The 21,944-nt window shown below is 38.5% G+C and overlaps 1 protein-coding gene across 3 annotated transcripts in view; it reads right to left on the reverse strand.

The window, feature by feature from the left end:
• Positions 1 to 1,194: 1,194 nt before the first annotated feature.
• LOC140242061 (condensin complex subunit 2-like) overlaps positions 1,195 to 21,944 on the reverse strand; it is a 30,912-nt gene continuing 10,162 nt past the window's right edge. For all 3 annotated transcript variants that reach the window (XM_072321820.1, XM_072321819.1, XM_072321821.1), the window contains 14 exons: positions 18,130 to 18,244; positions 16,561 to 16,628; positions 16,025 to 16,096; positions 15,229 to 15,424; positions 13,910 to 13,998; positions 12,765 to 13,015; positions 12,097 to 12,233; positions 10,952 to 11,058; positions 10,360 to 10,485; positions 9,564 to 9,671; positions 8,251 to 8,433; positions 6,370 to 6,480; positions 5,045 to 5,206; positions 1,195 to 4,121 (listed from right to left, as the gene is read on the reverse strand). In XM_072321820.1, coding sequence (XP_072177921.1) covers positions 4,065 to 4,121; positions 5,045 to 5,206; positions 6,370 to 6,480; positions 8,251 to 8,433; positions 9,564 to 9,671; positions 10,360 to 10,485; positions 10,952 to 11,058; positions 12,097 to 12,233; positions 12,765 to 13,015; positions 13,910 to 13,998; positions 15,229 to 15,424; positions 16,025 to 16,096; positions 16,561 to 16,628; positions 18,130 to 18,244 — 1,782 coding nt within the window. In that variant the 3' untranslated portion in view covers positions 1,195 to 4,064. The remainder of the gene's footprint in view (positions 4,122 to 5,044; positions 5,207 to 6,369; positions 6,481 to 8,250; positions 8,434 to 9,563; positions 9,672 to 10,359; positions 10,486 to 10,951; positions 11,059 to 12,096; positions 12,234 to 12,764; positions 13,016 to 13,909; positions 13,999 to 15,228; positions 15,425 to 16,024; positions 16,097 to 16,560; positions 16,629 to 18,129; positions 18,245 to 21,944) is intronic.

The following is a 21,944-nucleotide window of genomic DNA, read 5'->3' on the forward strand; positions in this document are numbered from 1 at the left end:
TTGATGACTGTAGTTTCAAGTTTGTTCATGGCAGAATCAGGGGTGCCCCCTTGGGACCCAGGGGAGGGGGGTGGGGAGGGGTTCTAATGGGGCCTAAATTGTACATTTTCATCTTCTTCTTAAGAACCCCATGACCCATTTTCACCAAACTTGGCAGGTAGGATCCCTAGGGGGTTAGGAACTCAATTTCTTAAAATGGGCACCATGCCCCACCCAGGGGGCCCCCAGGGGGCCCAAACCCCCCTCTAAATTAAGGAATCTGTAAAAATCTTCTTCTCTAGAACCAGAAGTGATAGAGCTAAGTTAATACTATGAGTTAGTACACTAATGACTGTAGTTTCAAGTTTGTTCATGGCAGAATCAGGGGTGCCCCCCTTGGGACCCAGGGGAGGGGGGTGAGGAGGGGTCCTAATGGGGCCTAAATTGTACATTTTTATCTTCTTCTTGAGAACCCCATGACCCATTTTCACCAAACTTGGCAGGTAGCATCCCTAAGGGGTTAGGATCTCAATTTTGTTAAAATGGGCACCATTCCCCACCCAGGGGGCCCCAAGAGGGGGGGGGGGCCCACACCCCCAAAATGAACGAATCTTTAAAAATCTTCTCTAGAATCAGAAGTTATAGAGCTAAGATAATACTATGAGTGAGTACATTAATGACTAGTTTCAAGTTTGTTCAAAGGAGATCCAGGGGTGCCCCTCTTGGGGGCAGGGGTGGGGGGGGGTGGTTGGGAAGGTCCAAATGGGGGCCTGAAATGTATATTTTCATCTTCTTCCTGAAAACCTCATGATGGATTTTCGTCAAACTTGGCAAGTAGCATCCCTAGGGGCCCCACTCCCCCCAAATTAAGGAATCTTAAAAAATTTGGGCCCTTATTGTACATTTTCATCTTCTACTTGAGAATGCCTGGTCAAATTTTGGTAGAGCTGTGAATAATTTAGATTAGTGACTGCATGAAAGGTGAACTTGCGATACTCAGGTGAGCGCTAGACCCGCGGGTCTCTTGTTACACTTTGTCTTACCTATTAACCCATTCAAGACGAGTCCAGAGAATACTCGGGGAGGTGTCTATGGAAAATGCGTGTTATAGCAAAATCAGTCCGTCCTTGACGGGTTAAGAGAGTTATCTTTGTTAATTCTACCTGCTGTCAAAATATGATGGCATAGAACAATGCTGAAGTCAAGATATCAGTGTTATTGTTTTGGGGTTTTTTTCTGGACCACATTTTTTTTATTGATACTTCTGCACATAACAATGGAATGACCCTAATCTTTAAATCCTCTTTTCTGCCTTTTCTATCAAATTGCACTTCCTTCCTAACTCTCTCTTGTTTCAATCACTTTTTGAATGGGTTAGGATGGTCTGATCTTAACAAGTTATATATTATTTAAAAGCTTAGCTCTTGCTCTTTTTAAACTATGTAGAAAAGTGGAAATTTGCTTTGGCCTACTTTTTGTGGGTTTTGAGCCGGATGATAAAAATAGAAATAAAGAGCAGAACAGATCATAATCTGTGCTATACAGTCTTTATTAATTTTCACAAACTTCAAGCAATGCATTACATATGTCTAATTACACAAATTGTTCACAATAATTACTACACCTCTGCAAGTTAAAAAAGAGAGAGAGAGAGAGCATGAGAGCTTACATCATAAAATCTGAATGCTGCTATATGAAACATCACATAAAAAGTTCATTGCTGTGTTCTATCATAAAAAGATAATGATAATAATAATACTCCTAAAAAATGAAAGTCAAACATTGCAAAGTTTTGGCATGTTTTCTTCATTTCATGATTGAATCATGGCTTCTAATATAAAATGAGGTTCAGTCAAGAATTCTAAATTTTTAGCAGGCTGGAGCATACAGACAAATGTGCATTATTTTGCTGAACTGAAAATCAGAAATCATGGGTCCCATTCTTGCGCATTGGCAGTGAAAACTACAAAACTATGAAAGCAGCAGTTATAAAGGCCAAAATCAATGTGAGAAATCAATCTACATTAGGACAGATAATGTAATGGGTCACAGAAGTCTAGAAAACTACAGCACAATATTCTGTACAATTGTGCAAGCTGGATACATATCCTCTTGAATAATAACAAATATGCCTGTATAATATATACACAATAAGATTCTTGGTACTACAGTTAAACTCGCCTAAGTCGACATCGCATATGTCGAATAATCGCGTAAGTCGATGATTTTAAAAAGTCCCGATTTTTCCCCATTGACGTACGTGTATTAATTCACTCACAAGTCGAATTTTGTAAGTCGAATACTCGCCTAAGTCGATGAAATTCCAAGAACACTTTCACGGAAAAACCATTGAATTCACTGTGCCTAAGTCGAATAAGATTTTATTGTCTAATAAACACTGTCATTTATTATTCATTATTTATTACTCATCATTATTTTGTTTGTCAGATGAGTTTGAGGTGACAAAAAAAAAAATGATCTAAAATCAAAATTCAAAGCGATCGCATGGGATCGTTTAACTCTCTTCGTATTTGGAGGTCCGCTGGTACAGCCCTCTCAGCTGTCGCGCTACGTTCGTACAGCGTTCGTACAGTACACATGCGTTCATTTACATGTACAGTATTGAGCTTGCAGTGTACATGTAGCTTGGCATTTGCAGCGCTGTGCAGTGGAGTGGTATAATGGATGAAGCTGCTGAGTTTTCAAAGCGGAAAGTAGGGGGAAAGTTACGGGCACGGGTAAATCAGAATTGCACCTCTACACGCATTTCAAGCCACGGTATGGTAAACTGGAATCAATCACTGCTCAAATATCGTTCATATTCACTTCCCCAAGGTTTAACAAGGGTGTAAAGTAATCGGACCTGTGCCAATACTAATGCACTGTACATGCAAAGTTAGCCGCGGCCCTGCTGGGTGACCCGTGCTGCGGCACACCGTTCCAGCTCTCGGCTCCAGAGTAGACAACATACATGTACATTAAACATACATGTATGTACCTGTGGTGAAACTGTAAGTCGATTTTTTTCGACTTACGCACAAGTCGAAAATCGCCTAAGTCGATGTGTTTTGCTCAGTCCCGAGAAGATCGACTTATGCGAGTTTAACTGTACTTTGCAACAAGCGATCACATAACAACAAAATGGCTCAGAAGAAGAAAACAAAGCAAAACTAGAAATACTTGAGTCTAAATGTCAGTCTCAACACTGCGTTCCCTTGAATAAGGTAGACATTGTGTTTCGTTACCGGTAATTGTCAGCGTGCATGACTTCTTTGCCTGCAAAATATTTTGAACCTTAAAATATGAAGGTTGAGAGCACAAATCCTGAATAAATCTCATCAATGTTTCAGCTTATATACATTAAAAAAAACAAAACAAAACACCATACCTTAGGTAGCATCTCCGCTGCATGTGCCCTTGCACTGCATTTGCAACCTTGGCTGCCATATGAAAGATCTTGATGATGGCAGCTAGAAGACCCAACATCTTGCTGTGCATAAAACCTCAATATACTTATACTTACACTTGATCACCGAGAACGGTGAAAATTGAGGTGTGAGTTTGTCTACCTCTACAAATGAAATTTGTATGAACGCAATTGGTGATCTATAATTTAACAAGCATGTCAGAAAAAAGGAACTGCGGGACACAAACCTGTCATCCACTGAGAATATTTTTGCAGTTATGGTTAAAATTTTTCCACAAATCTGAGATGATGTTTTACATGTCCAGATATGACAGAACCTCAATGTCTCAGGATCACTTATGAGCTATCTGTATTTATACCTCCAGAGATTGTGACGACAGCAATAAAAGACCAAATGGCCTGTACTCGGGAGCATCTTAGCCTTACTGTAAAAAATAAAAGCACAAGTGACATTCAACAACATACAACACCACGTGTTCTAACCTATGTAATGAGCTTAATAGGGGAGAGAATGCCGTACCTTCATCCAATTAAAATAAGGTAATAATTACAGAAGTGTGTAAAACACACTGCACTTTACAAAGAGACAATATACCAGTGCTTTGTATCATACATATATACACACACAAAGTGTTTAGACACAGTCGCAGATGAGCCCTCAGTCTTGACTGATGATAAGGTCATCCAGATGGTCACTATTGCTCACCCGCAGACTCTGAATGCAACCATAGAGAGAAAAAGAAAGGGAATTGCAATATATCACAACGCATCCAAATCTAGTCATACACAATGTACAATGAAAAGGGAAGATGGGCAGCCCACTTTTCAGAAGACCCTCCTGTGACTTGTATAAAAAAAAGTTGCTAATGTGTTTTCATAATAATTCTTTGGTCAAATTTGAAGTCATGTCACCTACCATGCCTCAAAGTACATCATCTCATGGGCTACTTTGACTAGCAATTGCCTTTCTGATGAGTGCTACTTTTAAACTGAGTTCATTCTTATCAAATACCAGTAAGTTAGAATTATCACCATGTAATCACAAGGACAACCTTGGTTTTGTCGACACCAATTGCTACCATCATTGCATCACCATCATCATCACATTATCGTCATCATCTTCATTGTCATTATCATCTTCTTCATTCTCCCCCCATCATTATCGAATTGGCATCATTGTATATATCATCAGCAGCATCTCCAGTACAATAGTGATAATAATCATCGTAGTCAGTCTTTATATTGCGCATTTCAGACTTTTTAAGAGTTTCAATGCTCTTTACATACTATTATTACCCCAGTCACTGGATACATTATTTCCAGCCAGCACTGACAGTGCTCACTTTCCACTCCCTCATGGAAGCATTCCAGTCAGTCGCCATTTTACAGGTACGCACATGTTATCAACTGATATAATCATTCTCATCCTACCAACATTGTCATCATTATAACTAATGATCGCCTGGTTAATCAATATCATTCACATCATCTTCATCATCATTTACCACAATCATCATCATCATCATTAGCACCATTATTTTCATTGTAACTTCAACACAATATCCATAAAAAAAAATCACAGCATTACTTTTCAGACCCTTTGCTGCCTCAAAGTCACCAATCCTATCGTACACTCACCTTTTCATTGCAGAGATGAAGCAGGCAGACAAAAGCGATGGGCACGCTGAGATTCTTGGACATGGTCTTACTGAGTCTCTCAGGCAGGATGGAGTACATGTCACAAAATGACTGACTACCGGCCACACCATCTGATTTCTCAGCTGCATGGCTGATATTCTCCTGCATTGCGATATAGAAAGGAAAGCAAAGAATCTTATGCACCCTACAACTTCCCAACATGCTATAAAACAAACACAGGAATCAAGCCCAATGCAGATGAGACTAATCAAATCACATTGAAATGTATCCCTGGTCATCAACACCTTTGACAAAAGGATAGGCAAGCAACTCATGCTCTCCTTTGACATACACCGTACATCAGGAACCCCTTCCCTCTCCATTTCATATCTCATGGCATCATCATCAGAGGAGAAACTTTCATATCATTATACACAAAATACATTCATGCACTTACCTTTAGTATATACCTTTTTGTATTCTTAAAACAAACATTGAATTCTCTCTTGCGTGCAATGTGAAAAATGATGCTTTTATCATAGGTTAGTACATCCCTCCATATATATCAGCATCCTCCTTTTTCCAATTGCACTCATGGCATCATGGCTCAGCAATGAACATCGCTTCTTAGCCTGTTAAGGACGGGCTGATTTTGCTACAACATGCATTTCCCATAGACATCTGCCTGAGTATACTCGGGAATCGTCTTCACCATGCTAACATTAGACACAAGATACATATTTCATATGCCCTCTACCTTCCTAAAAACACATATGCTGCTCCTTACTGATGCCTGCATTACCTAGATAATGCTAATATCCCAATGCAGTGCATAGTCCATCTCCAGAACAACACTAATGTCCACTGGTAATGCTTCCAACCAACACAAATCATTAGCACCTTCCCAATCTTCCATCATATTGTAGCATTCCTGATTAGAGCTGGACACGAATGTTGACACCGGGTTAAGAATACCTTCCCTGCATCCAGCATCCTCAGAAGGGCAATTACCTCCGGCTAATTACTGATTAGTGATAAGGTTAAAGTAAAGATTAGGGTTTTATAGGGTTAGGTCTATGGTTTGAGTTTGGGTTAGGGTTAGGAGTATGTTCAGGATTGGGATTAAGGTTAGGGTCAGGGGAAGGGTCTGAGGTAATTGTCCAGGAGGTAATTGCCCTAAACTCCAGAACAAAGTTACGCCCTTGTCTATGTGTGGAGAGGAATGATTATCTAAAAATTTGACACACAAGCACATGCACCAGCAACCCCCTATTGTTCATGCACCATACTCCTAACAAACAATAAAGATTCCATTGGCCACTGACCTTGTCATCCTCATCATGATGGGTGGCAAGGAAGTTCCACATGTGTGTCTTGAGCTTCTTGACGTCCATCCTCTTGGCCGTCCGGGCGTACTGAATGTCAATCTTGTTAACCTGCCAGCAGTTCGCAGAGAAAAAGAATGAAATATTATGGCACAATGAGAAGCAAGGGAATAGTCATCACAACTTTGGACATCCCCTGCCATGCTTTCTTTACCAGTGGACAGGAATGTTGATGTGCTATTTGCCAGATGGCATAGATGTCCTAAAACTTGCATTAAATAGGGATAATGTACTTGTCTTGATTTCCATTCAATCACTTGCTCTATTTTCATCTCGGCTAAGTCACCTTTTTTTTTTTTTTTTGTGGGGAGGGGGGTGAATTTAATGGAATGCCAATACGACAGTGTAGCAGTTGGCTAAGTGTATGAACATGTAAACAGCTAATTAGAATTCGGGAGAAGATAAGGGAGGCTGGTGATTTTAAAAATGAAGGCAAGACTAAAGTCTTTGTTACAGCAAAAGTGTGACCCAACTACAAACATGCAGAAGTCTCTCAGTGCAGCTAGATAATCTGCATGACAGAGTCAATCAGTGAAGCACAGTTTTACAAAACAGTCCTTCTTCATGTCCAAGGCTGCATTTCTAAACTGAATCTTTGTTACAAAGGATTAGATGAATCCTCACATGAGGTCCTCCCTTCATTAGTCTGGACTTGTTGTTGAAAAGAAACCTAACATAATGATATATCATCAGAGTGATTCAATATCAGTGACCTCGATCAGGAGCAGCTTCTACAATGGCTTTGATAAGTTCTTATTTTGTTCTGTCTATTTTGAGCTCATACATCCATGTGCAATCCATCCATACTAAACACACTGGCTGACAATGGCTACCATGTGTACTGTAAAAGTGAATATTTTTGCATGAATAATTTTTTTCGCGCTCAGCCAGGAAATGCGAATTTTGATTGCTTTTAATTGATGAGTTGAGTTTATTTATCTAACCACGGTAAAAAGCTTGCTATCTGCTAAAAGCTGTTTTTCAGCAAGGCTGTGAAATGATAACAAAACATAGAAATCATACAACGGAGAGAATATAAATAAAAGCCATAATCATTACAAACGAACGGCAAAAAAAAAAAGAAGAAAAAGTCACAAAGTATGCAAAGTGTAACATAAAAAAGTGTATACAATGAAAACAAGAAATCAAAATGAGAATTGAGGAAAAGAATTATACAGAAATACACAAATGCTTGAAAAACTGACAATCAACAGATTTAGACGTTTGAAAATGACAGACGAGCTTTTGACGAGGGGGGAGGGGTCAAATGAATTGACAGACCTGTTCTGTGAGCAAATATTTGATTATACAAAATTAACACTGGGATATAAGTTGAATATAAATTGTTACAATCATACAAATCTTTTCTTTATTTCTCTTATAAATAATTTGATATTATCGATTGTCCTAAGACTTATAGGAGATTGTTAAAGAGCTTAGAAGCTGAATATAATGCGCTTTTTCTTAAAAAAATGGTTCATGGTTTTGGGAGAACAGTGGTGTTGTCGTTGTGGAGATTGTAATAAGACTGAGATCTAAACTGAATCCTGGAAGACAGTGAATCGGGGGCGAGGTTATGGAGCAATTTAAAGATGATTGTCAAGGCCCGAGTCTCCCGTCGATTTTTCAATGGTTTGACATCGGTGGTACTATAGAGAGCTTCTCTATTGAAACGACCATCAACAATTGTGCGGAATCAAGGCATTAACTATTGGAAGGTATGTCAAGCAAAAATATTTGTGTGCTTTTATTTTCGCGCTAGTTTCTGGTTGCGTGAAATACTAAAAAATGTCCACCTTTACAGTAATTATTCAAACAAACCTTGTGGGGCTGGGTCACCAACTTGTCACCAGTAAGGAGTGTGGCATCCAGGATGCTGTTGTTGAGGAATCCACTGTGACTACCAGCAGAGGTCTGGCTGAGGTCGATACCTCCATTGCCAGCAAAGTCGTAAGTCACGCTACCTGGTGCCTGGCTGCTATAGTCATCATCATCATCACCACCCTGCGTGATGAATCAGTTAATGTGATTTCTTACTTTCCTATTCATTCAAGTGATCTGTTTCTGATTGCAGATGTCACGTTATAATCATGCTCATGTCAAGTAATAAAACACAAACAAAAATGCACACAATGAAATGTTCAAATAAAACTCAAAGCCATGAAACACCACAGGAAAGGATCGGCACTTGATAAATTGGGAAAAATTGGAATGTACTGTTGCTTCAGCACTCTGCTAAACGTGGATTTTGGCGCCAAGAAAACATCAAATGATTGACAAAATGACGTGCAAAAATCACCTTGAATTTCCAAAGTTTCAAGGGATGAAATTAGATTCTGCTAAATGGTAGTAAACTAAGATTCTTTATGATAAGATCTTTGCACATTTCACAAGGAATAACTTGTTAAATCGCTCCATGAAATACACAATTGGTACCAACATTTATCTCATGAATATTCATTAAAAAGTGTGGTATACGCGTACAATAAAATAAGGATTGTTGCAGGATGACTGCTCAAGTTGGCTTTTAAATAGATAGAGTGAAATCAAACAAATGGAATGGAGTTTCACATGTTTTCATAAAATGGCAGTATTCAGTAGCAACCATAAAACCAAATGAGGTACATATAATGATGCTGTGGCACCACAAGTCTCCCACTGACCAAGAATAAAATCTTAATTGAATTTCCATTTTTTGACATGAAATCAGAGAAAAGCTTGTATGCACATCAAATTTTGTGGTGCAATAACTTAGCAACTTAGTGAATCTTAGGGAGGCTAGGGTTCTCATAGCTAAAGTATTGACCAAATATGATATTTAAGATTTTGTGCACAAACTAATAATGGGACAGCTGTGAGTAGATTGCATTATCACCTCAGCCGATTTGCATATATATATGTGGTAGCAACAAATAACATTATTATCTGTGAAAAATGTGTGAAACACTAACATTCCATAAGTTTCTTATTTTAAGCCTGATTTTGATTACACTTGTATCATTGTGTAAATCTGATTTTTCGGCAGTTATCAAAGCCAACTTTTACATGGCATGGGACTGTGCTGTAGCACCACATAATATCTTCTAACAAGCTCTCACAAAGGATGGTTGGGATGAACAAGGGAAAGCACAAACCCCAGCAGCGGGACAGAAGTTGGCACAGTCATTCTCATTGTTGTAGTCGTAGCCATCAATCCCGTCATCAATTGAATCATTACCCTCGCTGTTCATTTGACGTTTGACCTGCATCGCATGAGATACGTGTAATGCCATACATATTAAACATCTTGTCTCAATGCTTTATTTTCCATTTCAGCTCTTTCATCACTCTTTGTGACATCACCAAAAAATTCAGAGAATCTTGACGAAGAAATCAAAATTTCTTTTACTTAATCCTCAGACAATGGTCATTGTTTTTTGCCATTTTGTTAAATAATAATATTATGTAGTGTTTTTGCAGTAAATTCTAAGACACATAGTCAGCTACTGAATTATAAGTGGTAGCCATTTGTTAATCTTTTTAGGTCATTGCTCAGCTCTTTCATCTATTTTATAAACAAGTGACTGGAGTGCAAGTTTCTCTAGAATCTGATGGAGGAAATGATGCATCATGTACTGAAGGATGTGCAATAATTTGATATCATTGACATATTTTGAGCAAACTTGAGAAAATTTACGAAATCAAAAGACATTTTTGGAACCTGCTATCTTAATGTGGCAGTGAAGAGATATCAGAGTCATACGACCTGGACACCAAACTTGGTTTTTAAACAGGGCTCATATTAACATCTCTTCTAACATTTGCTGTGCAGCTAAAAATAATCTAGTACTGATCCTCTGGTATTAAAAGTTCTTGCTGACATGTTTCATTTGGTTTTCTTAGTTTTGTCCAAAATCAATATCTGGGACCATATCTTTCTGAAACTGTTACCATAAACTTTGGCCTCAAGAACATCTGGAAGAGGCTGGCCGGCTTGTAGTCATTGTCGTGGTCAGGCAATGTCAACTCGCTTTTCTTGTACTTGTTGAGGGTTGCCTGGGAGAGGGTGGTGGCAGCCTGAAGGAACAAATATGAAGAAGGTGGAGCAAGATTTTGAGGCAAGAAATTGTACAACACTGATGACAAAGCAACAGTGTTGACATAATAATAATACTACCATAATACCATCATCTTTAACCCCCCCCCCCAAAAATGGTATTTTATATTTGATTCCCCCCCCCCCCCCCCCCCCCCCGTGTCTCTTAAAATCAGACGAAGTAAACAGAATACTGCATATCATGCACACAACAGTCTAATCATTGAGTTGAGATTGTATCGAATAGCAAATTGCCTTGGTTGCTTTTTTTTTTTTTTTTTGGTAAACATGTATTTCCTGTTCAACTGGAAGACATTTCATATGTTGTGTATCAGGATAATTACAGCTTAACATTTGCATTGAGTGAGGAGTGAATTGGAAATTATTCATTGTTAATTTCATCAGGATCAGACACCAAAGTGCTCTCGTCCAAAAGCTGTCACTTACTTTGGATTCACTGAAAGAGTCCTCAAAGTTGATTTGCTCATCGTAGTTTATCCTGAAGAGAGGTTTCTTAGACTTTGCCTTCTTGGGGCCTTCATCTGCTGCTTGATCTATCAATCAAAGGATATAATGCAGGAAAGAGATGATGCTACTTAGAAACAGCTTTACAGGTAGGGAATCCCATTTGCATGCCTCAAATGAAGAGTTGTATAAATACAGTGGTATGTTGAAGAGAGTATCATTTTAGAAACTCCCATAAAGTATTGAAAGTGGAAGGTAACATTTAGTACATTTTTATTGACCGTTAGATTTTGAATTGAATTTTTTTCGGGGCTCACCGTAAATTCCAGTACATTACTAGGCTACCTTTGCAGACCCATGCACTGCATGTGTGTCCATCATGTATATTTTGTGAAGAAAGTTCATCAAAACTTACAAACATTTCTATATACATTCTTGCCACACACTCTATATGTTATTACATCAGCTCTTATACTTTTAGATTTGTGTTTATAGATAAAAAATACAGAAGACTGCAACAAAAAAGCTTAAGTGTGGCTGACACACAGAACTACTGAGTAGTTGAGTTTTGTGCATTATTCAAATTGTAGATAACTGTTGACTTCAAAATTTCTCAGCAGTGGCCTAAACAAGTCCCCTGAGGTTCATATTTAATGTTTTGCTGCATTTTGGGAGGTCTGTAAAAGGTATCCCCTACCTTTAAGATGCAACTCTTCTGTTCCATACAAGCATGAAAAATCATTTTACAAAAAACACACATAAATGTTCATTTTCATGCCTGATTTTGATAAAACTTGGATCATTCTATTTGTCTGATTTTACTCGACTTATTACAGTACCCAAATGAGGTGAGATAACATTACAAGTGAAAGTTTGGGTGTTTTTGGGTAGGTAGCAACAAAATTGTCACTGCTGTATTTAATGTCCGTTTGTTCTTACATCTGGTTGCATGAGAAAAACCTCAACCTGTAGTAGAGTGTACAGACATTTCCAAACATACAGCCATAGAGAAACTTCAGAATGTCACTGGGACTTTCCATTTAGGTTTGCAAGAAGGCAACACATCTGCTAGGGGCACTATTACACAAGAAACACAGAAAATGCAAAAGCTTTCAACATTCTGATACCTTTGGACTTTGGTTTAAGCTTCCAGTGCTGTGGCCCAGCCCACGTGTTGAGAATGTCCATGTTGAAGTAGGAGTATTCTGTAGGAGCGAGGGAGAGCTGTAGACACAGACTCCCTCCAGTGTTCACTGATACAGAACTGGGATGAGATGATAGCATGATACAGACATAAGGAAAAATCATGATACAGACATAGGACAAATCAAGATACAGACGTAGGACTTGATTGTAATATTACTGAGACTGTGACTTGTCCATTTTGGTATTCTGTAATATCTGATGGAAACAAAATGGCATATAAAATGAAGTTTGAAGCACATGCCAAATGCATAATTTTATCATGAATATTATTATCACAAATTGTTTGGTTGTCAGCTAATGGCATGCTCCCATCTGTGGTTTACTGTAGTGATTCATTTAGCTAAAATTTCTATGAATCCTTTGTTTCTACTAGTTGCATAGGTACACACACATTCTGGCAAGTTTCAAATGGATGTTCATGTCTAATTAACAAACAAATTTTATTTTCTCTGAATATGGTAATTAACTGACAAGATACATGTAATATACAAATATATTAGGTATCAAAACTGAAGCAACATCTTGTCACTTAGATTAAGAATTTCTAAACTTCAGGGCACATAGATATTGATGATACTGAAAAGAATACCTGCAACCAGATCTTCCAACTTTGGTGGTGGTGGTGGCAGAGTTATCTGAGATGAACATGGAGGGCTGGTCCATTGGTGCGTCACAGTCACCGTCATCATCGCTGAACCCTCCCTCAATGGGATTGGCTCCTCCCATGACATCCATCCCTGTGTGATCAGTCGCTTCCTCCAGGGGTTCAGGGATGGTTGCCACATCAAATGCCTGGGCGCTGCTGGATGCCATCTTGGTCAGCATGGAAGACGCTCTTTCCTAGATGAGGAGAGAATAAGGTGCTGAGTTGTTATTTTCCTCTTCTAAAGGCAATTAATGTTTAACATTGTGGTGGCTCAATGTCTGAAATTGACAAACTTTGCTGACTGAGCTGCATGACAATAATGTTCAAATGCATGATAAACACTTCAACATACAAGTTTTGATAATTATGCTATCACTATTAAGAGATCTATGCCCAAATATCATCATGTTGTTAAACCATTTACTGAATGGTTTAAACTCCAACCCTACTATCTATGGACCTTGATGATCTAGTGGCTCAGAGATTTTTGTTTGTTTGGTTGTTTTTGTTTAAGAATATGGCATTTATTTTCAACCAGTATCCATTCAGAGCTTCAGATTTGCTCAATATTAGAGACTCTGGTGACATACAGAATCCATGCACTTTAGATTCTTGGAAGTGGAAACAATGAAATTGAAGAGTGCCTTTTACATTGACTGTCAAAAGTTTACATGTATTACGTGGGATATGGTTTGGCCAAATGTAGACTCATCTTCTGCTGTCAAGACAAGAAATTTCATCTGTTCTATATTTTTTCAAGAAGAACTAAATTGACTTAATATATCTTTTTTCTGCATGACTAATTTGCTTCCATTTTTGCTTATGTCACTGGTGAGCTTATCTTTCACAGTCAAAATGGATTAGTGCTATAATGATTGCACAGGTTTATCATCTCTTTCAAAAAGAAAATCTGATTTGATTGAACTGATTATAACACAGAATAATGTTAAGTTTCAGTGAACTAAATCTATGATTTGGAAATATGAATGCATGAAGATTTGTGTTCTTTTTTATGTTTTCTATATTGAACTCATATCATACATGCAAAGTTGGGTATATTCTGGCTATTAAAGCTCTGTCTGTCTTACCTCACAGTCATCATCCCAGTTGGTAAACTCAAAAGTGGCAAACTCAGGACATATTTGCAGATTGTCAAGGGACACTCCTGCATAGATTTCTACACAAAAACAAACACAAAGAAACGGTCAGAACAATCACTACTGCCACTTCTCTTGTATAATTATTGCTCTTTCAAGACTCATGAGAACATTCGCATACCCGACATGTGGTAAGTAAAGATTTTATGGTTTCGGAAAACAGTCAGTTGTCCTGGTGATATATAAAGAGTTGATTAATATCATCCCCATCATTCACAGTAGTATTTCCAGCGTGACACTTATACAAAGATTATACATGTATTTCCAATATGGATAAGTTATTTTATATTTCTGTAATACCTTTTTGTCTATGACCTCATCACATCCAAAGATGAGCTGTGATTGTCCCTGGAACCACTTTAGCAAAATACATATAATTAACTGAACTACAGTTATTACTGATGCACACCAAATCAACAGAAAGAGCCAGAGGGTACTGTATACGCCATATATTTCGCGAGTCTAAATTTTCACGAATTGGGAATTCGTGACAATTTCGCGAGTGGTTAAAGGTGCATAGTCCCCGTAGTGTAGAAGGAGCTGTTGATGATACTGCCGATCACCGTTAGCATTGATACGAAGATTACCGAAGTTGAGCTGTCATCAAGAGTGAAGTGCGTAGGTGTTGCTATAAAGTAACTTTGCCTTCATTGTCTTCTCTGCGTATTGCGCAGTCTGTAGTAATGCTAGGGTGCGTGCGTATGTGCTTCTTATTATGACTTCACAAAAGAAGTTTGCTAAAGCTGTCATTCCTCTCAGCTGAATCATGAGCCGAACTGTGATCGGACCACTGACTACAGTGAATCGGACTTCTTTGGACTCAGGGAAGTGGGCCAAAGCGTAAGCGCTAAAGAGGAGTCGATAGCATAGGTCTCTATAGGAAACTTGCCCCCTGCGCCCGCGTACGCATTTGACTATAACACCCGGACCATGCACCTTTAAACTCGCGAACATGGAGTCGTGTACTGAACGGGGAAGTGTACATGCGTATATCACATTCATAAGGTGATCAGAGTCAATATTTTTGAGTGTCTTTAATTTCGCGAATAGCACCTGACTCGTGAAATTCGCGAAAATAAAAACCTCGCGAAATATTTGGAGTATACAGTATACAGTAAACTAAACTGAATCAGATACTCAGTACTCTTGTAGGGATCAGTAGAGGCAAAAAGACCCATGGTACTACTTTCCCTATGGTCAATTCTCATTTCCTTAACAGCCATTGGTTGTAAGTCCTGAAAAGTCTTCACCTCTGACGTCACTCATGTCAACAGTCGTCTGTGTTCCAATGTCTGATTTTGCTGCTTCCCCCTCTGTGCTGAGAACGGTGTTGGAGTCCAGGAGCAGCTCACAACCATCATCTCTGCAGTGGAGGTGGTTGAGAAGGAGTCCAAAGGAGCCACCCTCATCAAATGCAGCAGAGGTACGCTGGAACAGTGGATCAGGCTTTTAAAAAGAAACAAAAAGAAACATTTTTGTTCATCAGATAATTGTAAAGTCTGCAATATTTGATTTCACAGCAAGAAGTCCATCACACACTCACAGGGTTTGAGTTTCGATATCTATAAATGTTATTTATTTTGTAATGGAAAATGAGCCTCAGCCAATAACAATTTGATTTACACATATTATTTGGTTTCAGACCATCAAAATCCAAGCTCTTAGCACTTTAAGAATATAATAATAATAATGATAGTGAGACTCTTATTAAAAAAATATTAACCAATAAAAGAAGTTTAGATATTTCCTCCGTCTTTCCAAGAATACATATATGATATGTTGAAGTCCCAGTCGATTTTTGCATTCAATACACAATATCCCATAAATTTGGACTTTAAGAAAAAGATTTAAATGTATATGCTTTCAAAAGAAATCATTCCTACACCTGCTCCCAGCTTGAGGTTGAAATCATAGAGGAAAAATGCAGAGATGCAAGCATTATTGGCATCTTTAGGGGTTAATACAGTACACTTTACTACTGGCAGGGCAGTACAGTCATAGTTTTAAACTGAATGTAAAAAAAAAACCATAATTTAGCATAACTACCTCAAAACCAAGATCCAGCTTTGTCACATTGATATTCTTTAGGTTGGTCTCCAATGTGTTGGAATGACGTACCTGTAGGAAGCAAATATACACAAAGGGAATATACAAGTTAGGAGTCTTAGTATGGTTCGAGGAAACCGGCAGAAATAAAACAAGATAAAAAGAAATCTTTCTTTGAAAATCACATGAAAAGGATGCTTCTTGTGTGCAAGACAGCTTGATACATGAATGCATTCTACAGTTTGTCCATTTTTTATTTTTATTTTTGTTTTTTGCACTCTCATGTGTTCGACGGATGACATAAGAAATTCTGTTACTGAGAAAGAGTGGGACTACAATCAAAATTTTATCATATGAACGTGCACAGGTTGTCTCTAAGGAATATATCCCAATACTAACTCAGGTAGTTTCCTATTTCGATCTGCAACCAGATTTCTTTCAATGAAACAGAAAATAAACCTGATGGGAAGGGGACGTATTGCTCGGAGAATTAAGAGTAATGAACAATATGGTACCAACAGGGACCATTGACTCACTCTCTTCTTCTTCTGTTTGTCCTGAGACCCTGGATCATCACAACCATCAAGCCCATCTCCCTCTGAATCTGGTAAAAAAAAAAAGGGAAAAAAAACACAAGGAAAGGTAAAAATAGAGACTTTTCTCAACTGAATATTAACTTTCAGTGAATGGTTGTACAAGCCTTCCACACAGGTGGGGTATGATCTTGTTTCTGTACTAGCACATATAAGCAGCTGGAGTTTGTGTAACAGAATTTTGCTGGAGAAAGTTGGTGCATTGATGTCGTTAATCTTCAACAATATTACTAAAAGATTGGAAATACGGCACAGAAGCAACCTTGAGTGATATTTCACATTTCAAATGGACCCCCCATAAAATTAACTTTCATCATGAATTAAATCTCATCTTTCACAGATAAGACTATGCTTCCAGCACAATGTAGCAGAGTTTACATCAACATATGTGTGATAATTGCCCATAATACAGTTAATTTCATCATTTAGATTGTGTACAGACATTTTATTCTATTCTTTTTGTCAAAATATTTTTCTAAAAGTATGTATCAAAGTGTCTATGAATTAACATGTGATGTCACAATGATTTAGAATTCTAGAATATACTCGACTAGGGGAGAACGCACGAGAAGTCTCGATGTTTACAAAAGTAGTCAAGAAGTACATGTACTAGTAGGCCTATTCACAGAGGGGAAATCCCCCGCTGATAGTTTGTATTTTATGTGTGTGTGTGTGTGTGTGTGTAGGCTGACATTTTGCCAAAGTATAGGTCAAGTCTTCGTGGTAAAAGCTGATGTGTGAACAAAGTGTGTCAGATGATGAGTCATAATTAGTTAAGAGATTATAAAGACTAGCTGTGGGTAGAATCTTCTAGAAGGCTAGACTTTTGAGACAATTTATACATAGGCTGAGTTCCTAAGCCATGAGAGTTCTTCAGGATCTTGCTGGAGAGAGGCTTATCACTGCCTGCTATTTGGATGTTGTATGTTTGGATGTCAGCATTGATATTTTAGATTTATACACTGACATTTGGAGGCCTGTTAACTGTGAATTCTGAAAGCAACTCATCAATCTTCAGCAGTCAAAAATTTTGAATCACTTATCCAGTGGAACTTTATTGGACCATATAGCAGTATTCCAAGATTATTTGGAAATGGACTAAGTCCCTCATTACCTCAAGTTTGCTTCCCATGATAATCTGTTTGTAATAGATTTGTTGAATTTATGCCCAGGTATAATTGTCAGTAAGGATCACTGTATTTTGTATAAATTATATCATTGCCATTTATTTGTAATCATTGACATTTCGTCTTTTCTTTGCTCAAAACACCTCATGAAATGGGAAAGTAGAAAAGCATATTAAATTTCTCAACTTTGAGCACTAGTTATTTTGTGCAATTTCTTCTGGTCTGAAGTGTGCCATTTAATAACGCATATTAATGCAGTAACTATTCAGTAAAGATAGGCAGCAAAACGTTACAATTGTTATCTGCCTTCCATGAGAGAGTAGACCTTTATGTTCGAAAAACAAAGACATACAACAACAAAGACAACAACAAAAATTTGTCTCACGTTTGCTCTGCCTATCATGTCCGAGACCACCAAGCATCTTGTAGGTTTCAGCATGGATGGCATCCACTCGCCCTGCGTAGATCTTAGCACTTGCATCCAAAGTACAGCTGGCAACCTGCAAAGGATGACCATGTTTTAGGGGGAGGATGATTCTAGCCATCACACCAAACCTGGTATTTCATACCTGGACATGACTAGTCAAAACTAGAATTATCACTGAAGGTGATTAATACCCCCGCCCCTGGTGTTGCTTTATAGTATGTGATGTTATGAGGGCAATGACGTTAATATCAAGTTTGTGCATTTGTCGAATTGGAAACAGAATAATTTTAGTTTACTGTACAATTACAGAGTTGACACTGAGTATAAAACTTACAGCAAATGGAAACATGCTTCCCCCCAGCATCACTACACATACAGACCATCATACACACCAAATTTGACCTTCATAGCTTGAATGGTTTATTTTGATACAAAAATGAGTGGTCACCATGGCAACACATTTTCCTAAACTAACACATTGGTGTCTTGCAAAACTACACTTCTAGATCATGATACATACTAAATTTGACTTTAATTGCTTGAATGATGAAAAAGTTATTCGATCTGCAAGGTTCTGGTAAAATTGTGGTTACCATGGCAACGGTTTGTGTGACAAACACAAAAATCATGTGTTCCACATCTATACCTAAGGGCCATAATGCCCACCAAATTTGGTTTCAATTGCTTGAAAACTGTGGAAGAAGTTCACTCCACAGGATAAAAAACAACAACATGCGGTTACCATGGCAACGCACTGTCCGATACAAATACAATGGACATTTTGCAAAACTACACATCATACACACCAAATTGCACCTTCATAGATTAAATGGTTCAATTTGATACAAAAAAATGAGTGGTTACCATGGCAACACATTTTTCTTATATTAACACATTGGTGTCTTGCATAACTACACCTCCTGATCATCATTATAGACCTTAATTGCTTGAATGATGTGGAAGTTATTCAATCCACACGGTTTTGGTAAAATTATGGTTACCATGGCAATGCTTTGTCCAACAAACACAAAACTTATGTGTTCCACATCTATGCCTCAAGGCCATAATGCCTACCAAATTTGATTTCAATTGCTTCAAAACTGTGGAAGTTGTTCATTCCACAAGATTTCGAAGAAAACATGTGGTTACCATGGCAACACTTTGTCAAGTACAAACACAGAGTGTCTTGCATAACTACACCTATAGATCATCATAGATACCAATTTTGAAATTGATTGCTTAAATACTATGGAAGTTATTCAATCCACAAGGTTTTGGTAAAATTATGGTTACCATGGCAACGCATTGTCCGACAAACACAAAAAACATGTCTTGCACATCTATACCTCAATATCATCATTTACCCTAAGTTTCATTTAAATTGCGTCAAAACTGTAGTTCGCGACGCAAGATTTTGCAACAGACTGACCGACCGACCGCCCGCCCGCCCGACCGACCAACATCACAGTGATTCCTATATACCCCCTTCACACTATGTGTGGCGGGGATATAACTACACTTGTCATTCGGTATAAGCAATACTGACTGTGATACAATCAGTGAATCTTGACAACACATCAGAATAAACTGACTTTGGCATAACAGAATTTTTTTTTGACTAACAGAGCCGGTATTAAATTCTTGCAACTGAAGTAGACAGATTGACATAGAGATACAAGTTAAGGACGTTCCTCAGTTGAATTTGTGCGCATCCTAGCTGCGCAGGTTGGCAGTGATGTAACAGAGCGTAGAAGCGCACGCACGAGTGATGAGCTGAGCTAGTTGAGCTGAGCAGCTGCTAGTAGATCGAGCTAGAGTGTGGTACGTATGGATATCCGACAGCTCCCCACTGCGGACGTGCTGGGCGGCCTCGCGTGCCGACTGTACACGTTACAATCTGTACGTACTACGCAAAGTTCAGCGCTCCGAGCCGCATATGTATGGTCATGGTAGCACAACACTGATCGACGGAGTCGGGAAGCTTGGAAGTGGAACTGAGCTGTTTCCATTTTCAATTCATAGGTCTGTTTTGTGACATGCAGTTCATTAGCTGTTCATCAACATGGTCAAGTCGAGTGCTAAGGTACCTAGGGCCTATAGGCCCTATAGTCCGGAACTACAGTATTCATCGCATAATCGGGACAGGTTGGGAGTAGCAATCACGGCCCCTTTAAGCGGGGTGCCCGATTTCGCGATGAGCACTCACCATACACTAACGGCATACGACATGTACATGTAGTGCACACACACACACACACGCATATCGACGTACTGTACATGTACATGAATACACAACCACGCTACCCCTCGGCGCGACCCTCTAGCTCTACCTGCATTCTCGCAATGATGTAGAGTAATCGCAACCGGGTTCTTCTTCTGTCACCTCTCTAGCACTTTCTTAAACATTCGTAGAATTCTTGGGACACGTAGGGCGTTCCGTATAAATACATATCCACAACCATGGGAAATTGTTACCCAGAACTGATGTGGGAACATCAATGAAAAGTCCTTCAATCATTCAATCATCACGGCTTGATTGTTTACTTGCCGCGATCACTGCACTGTACATGTGTTGTCAATATGTAGCGATCTAGCTCGCCATATATACACATGTACAGAAAAGCGAAGGCGGGCAGCGAGCTGAAATGTACGTGTACTGGATGGACGGAGGTCAAAACACACCAGTCCGAAGCTTGCTTTGTAAGTTCGATGTAAACGACAACTGATAGGGAATCTTTGAAATATTGTTGTTTTTGGTAGATTTTTTGTGTAAAATATCAACAAAATCAAAGATCGCTTGAAGAAGAATTGTCCCGTTTATCAGAGGTCCCCGCCCGATTATCCAGTGAAAATAACGTGCATTGGAATGTTTCTGGGAAACGTATGTCATTTAAGCGAGGTTCCCGATTATCAGATGCCCGATTATGCGATGAATACTGTACTAGTCTACTAGACTAGGTGTTAAAAACAACAACAACAACAACAACAAAACAAACATAATTATGACACACATTTTATCTTTAGGTATAACAACTAAAACAATCTGAGCATCTCAGTTAAAAATCTAAATTAGATCTAAACTTGTCATTACTAATACAAAATATTGTGTTTTTTTTTATATTTCTGGTTACAAAATACAAGGTCACAAAAGTATTATCAAACAAGTATTTATCACTTTCACCATTCAGATATTAATTTTTGATTACCAAATCTGGTGTAACAAAAGGAGAATCAAAGAATTATTTTTGTTTCGGGGGGGGGGGGGGGGGGGGGGGTACTCAAGGTACATCTCCATAGTTTACAACACGCACTTGACCAACCACTGCAACAACCAACACATGCAATCTACAATATATTAAGATTTGTTTTTCCTTTCAAGGAGGACCGTCAGACTGATGCCAAAACTCCCATTTCCTTATATTTATTCTTCTTCCTCCATCACTTTCTGCACATGGTTACAGCAAGTGGGTAAAACAAACAAACAAACAAGCATGTCAATGTGGAGTTTTCTGCTTGCGTCCACATAATATCATTATGGCTGTGTAAGGGAAATAATAACAAAAAACGCACATGGACCTTCCTTTCTGGATATTTTTTTCACCATATCACTGCAAAAATGACACGTTTTTTGTTTGTTTTTTGAAAAAAGAAAAAAAAGAAAATGGGGTTTTGAGTGAGCCACATGAGATTCATGCATCCTACTGTACCACGGTATATCTATGCATTGGTTCCTGGCCAGATTTGGGGGGTCTTACATTGATTTCTGTCGCAAG

The sequence above is a fragment of the Diadema setosum genome, chromosome 18 (assembly GCF_964275005.1).
Source record: "Diadema setosum chromosome 18, eeDiaSeto1, whole genome shotgun sequence".
Classification (NCBI taxonomy): Eukaryota; Metazoa; Echinodermata; class Echinoidea; order Diadematoida; family Diadematidae; genus Diadema; species Diadema setosum.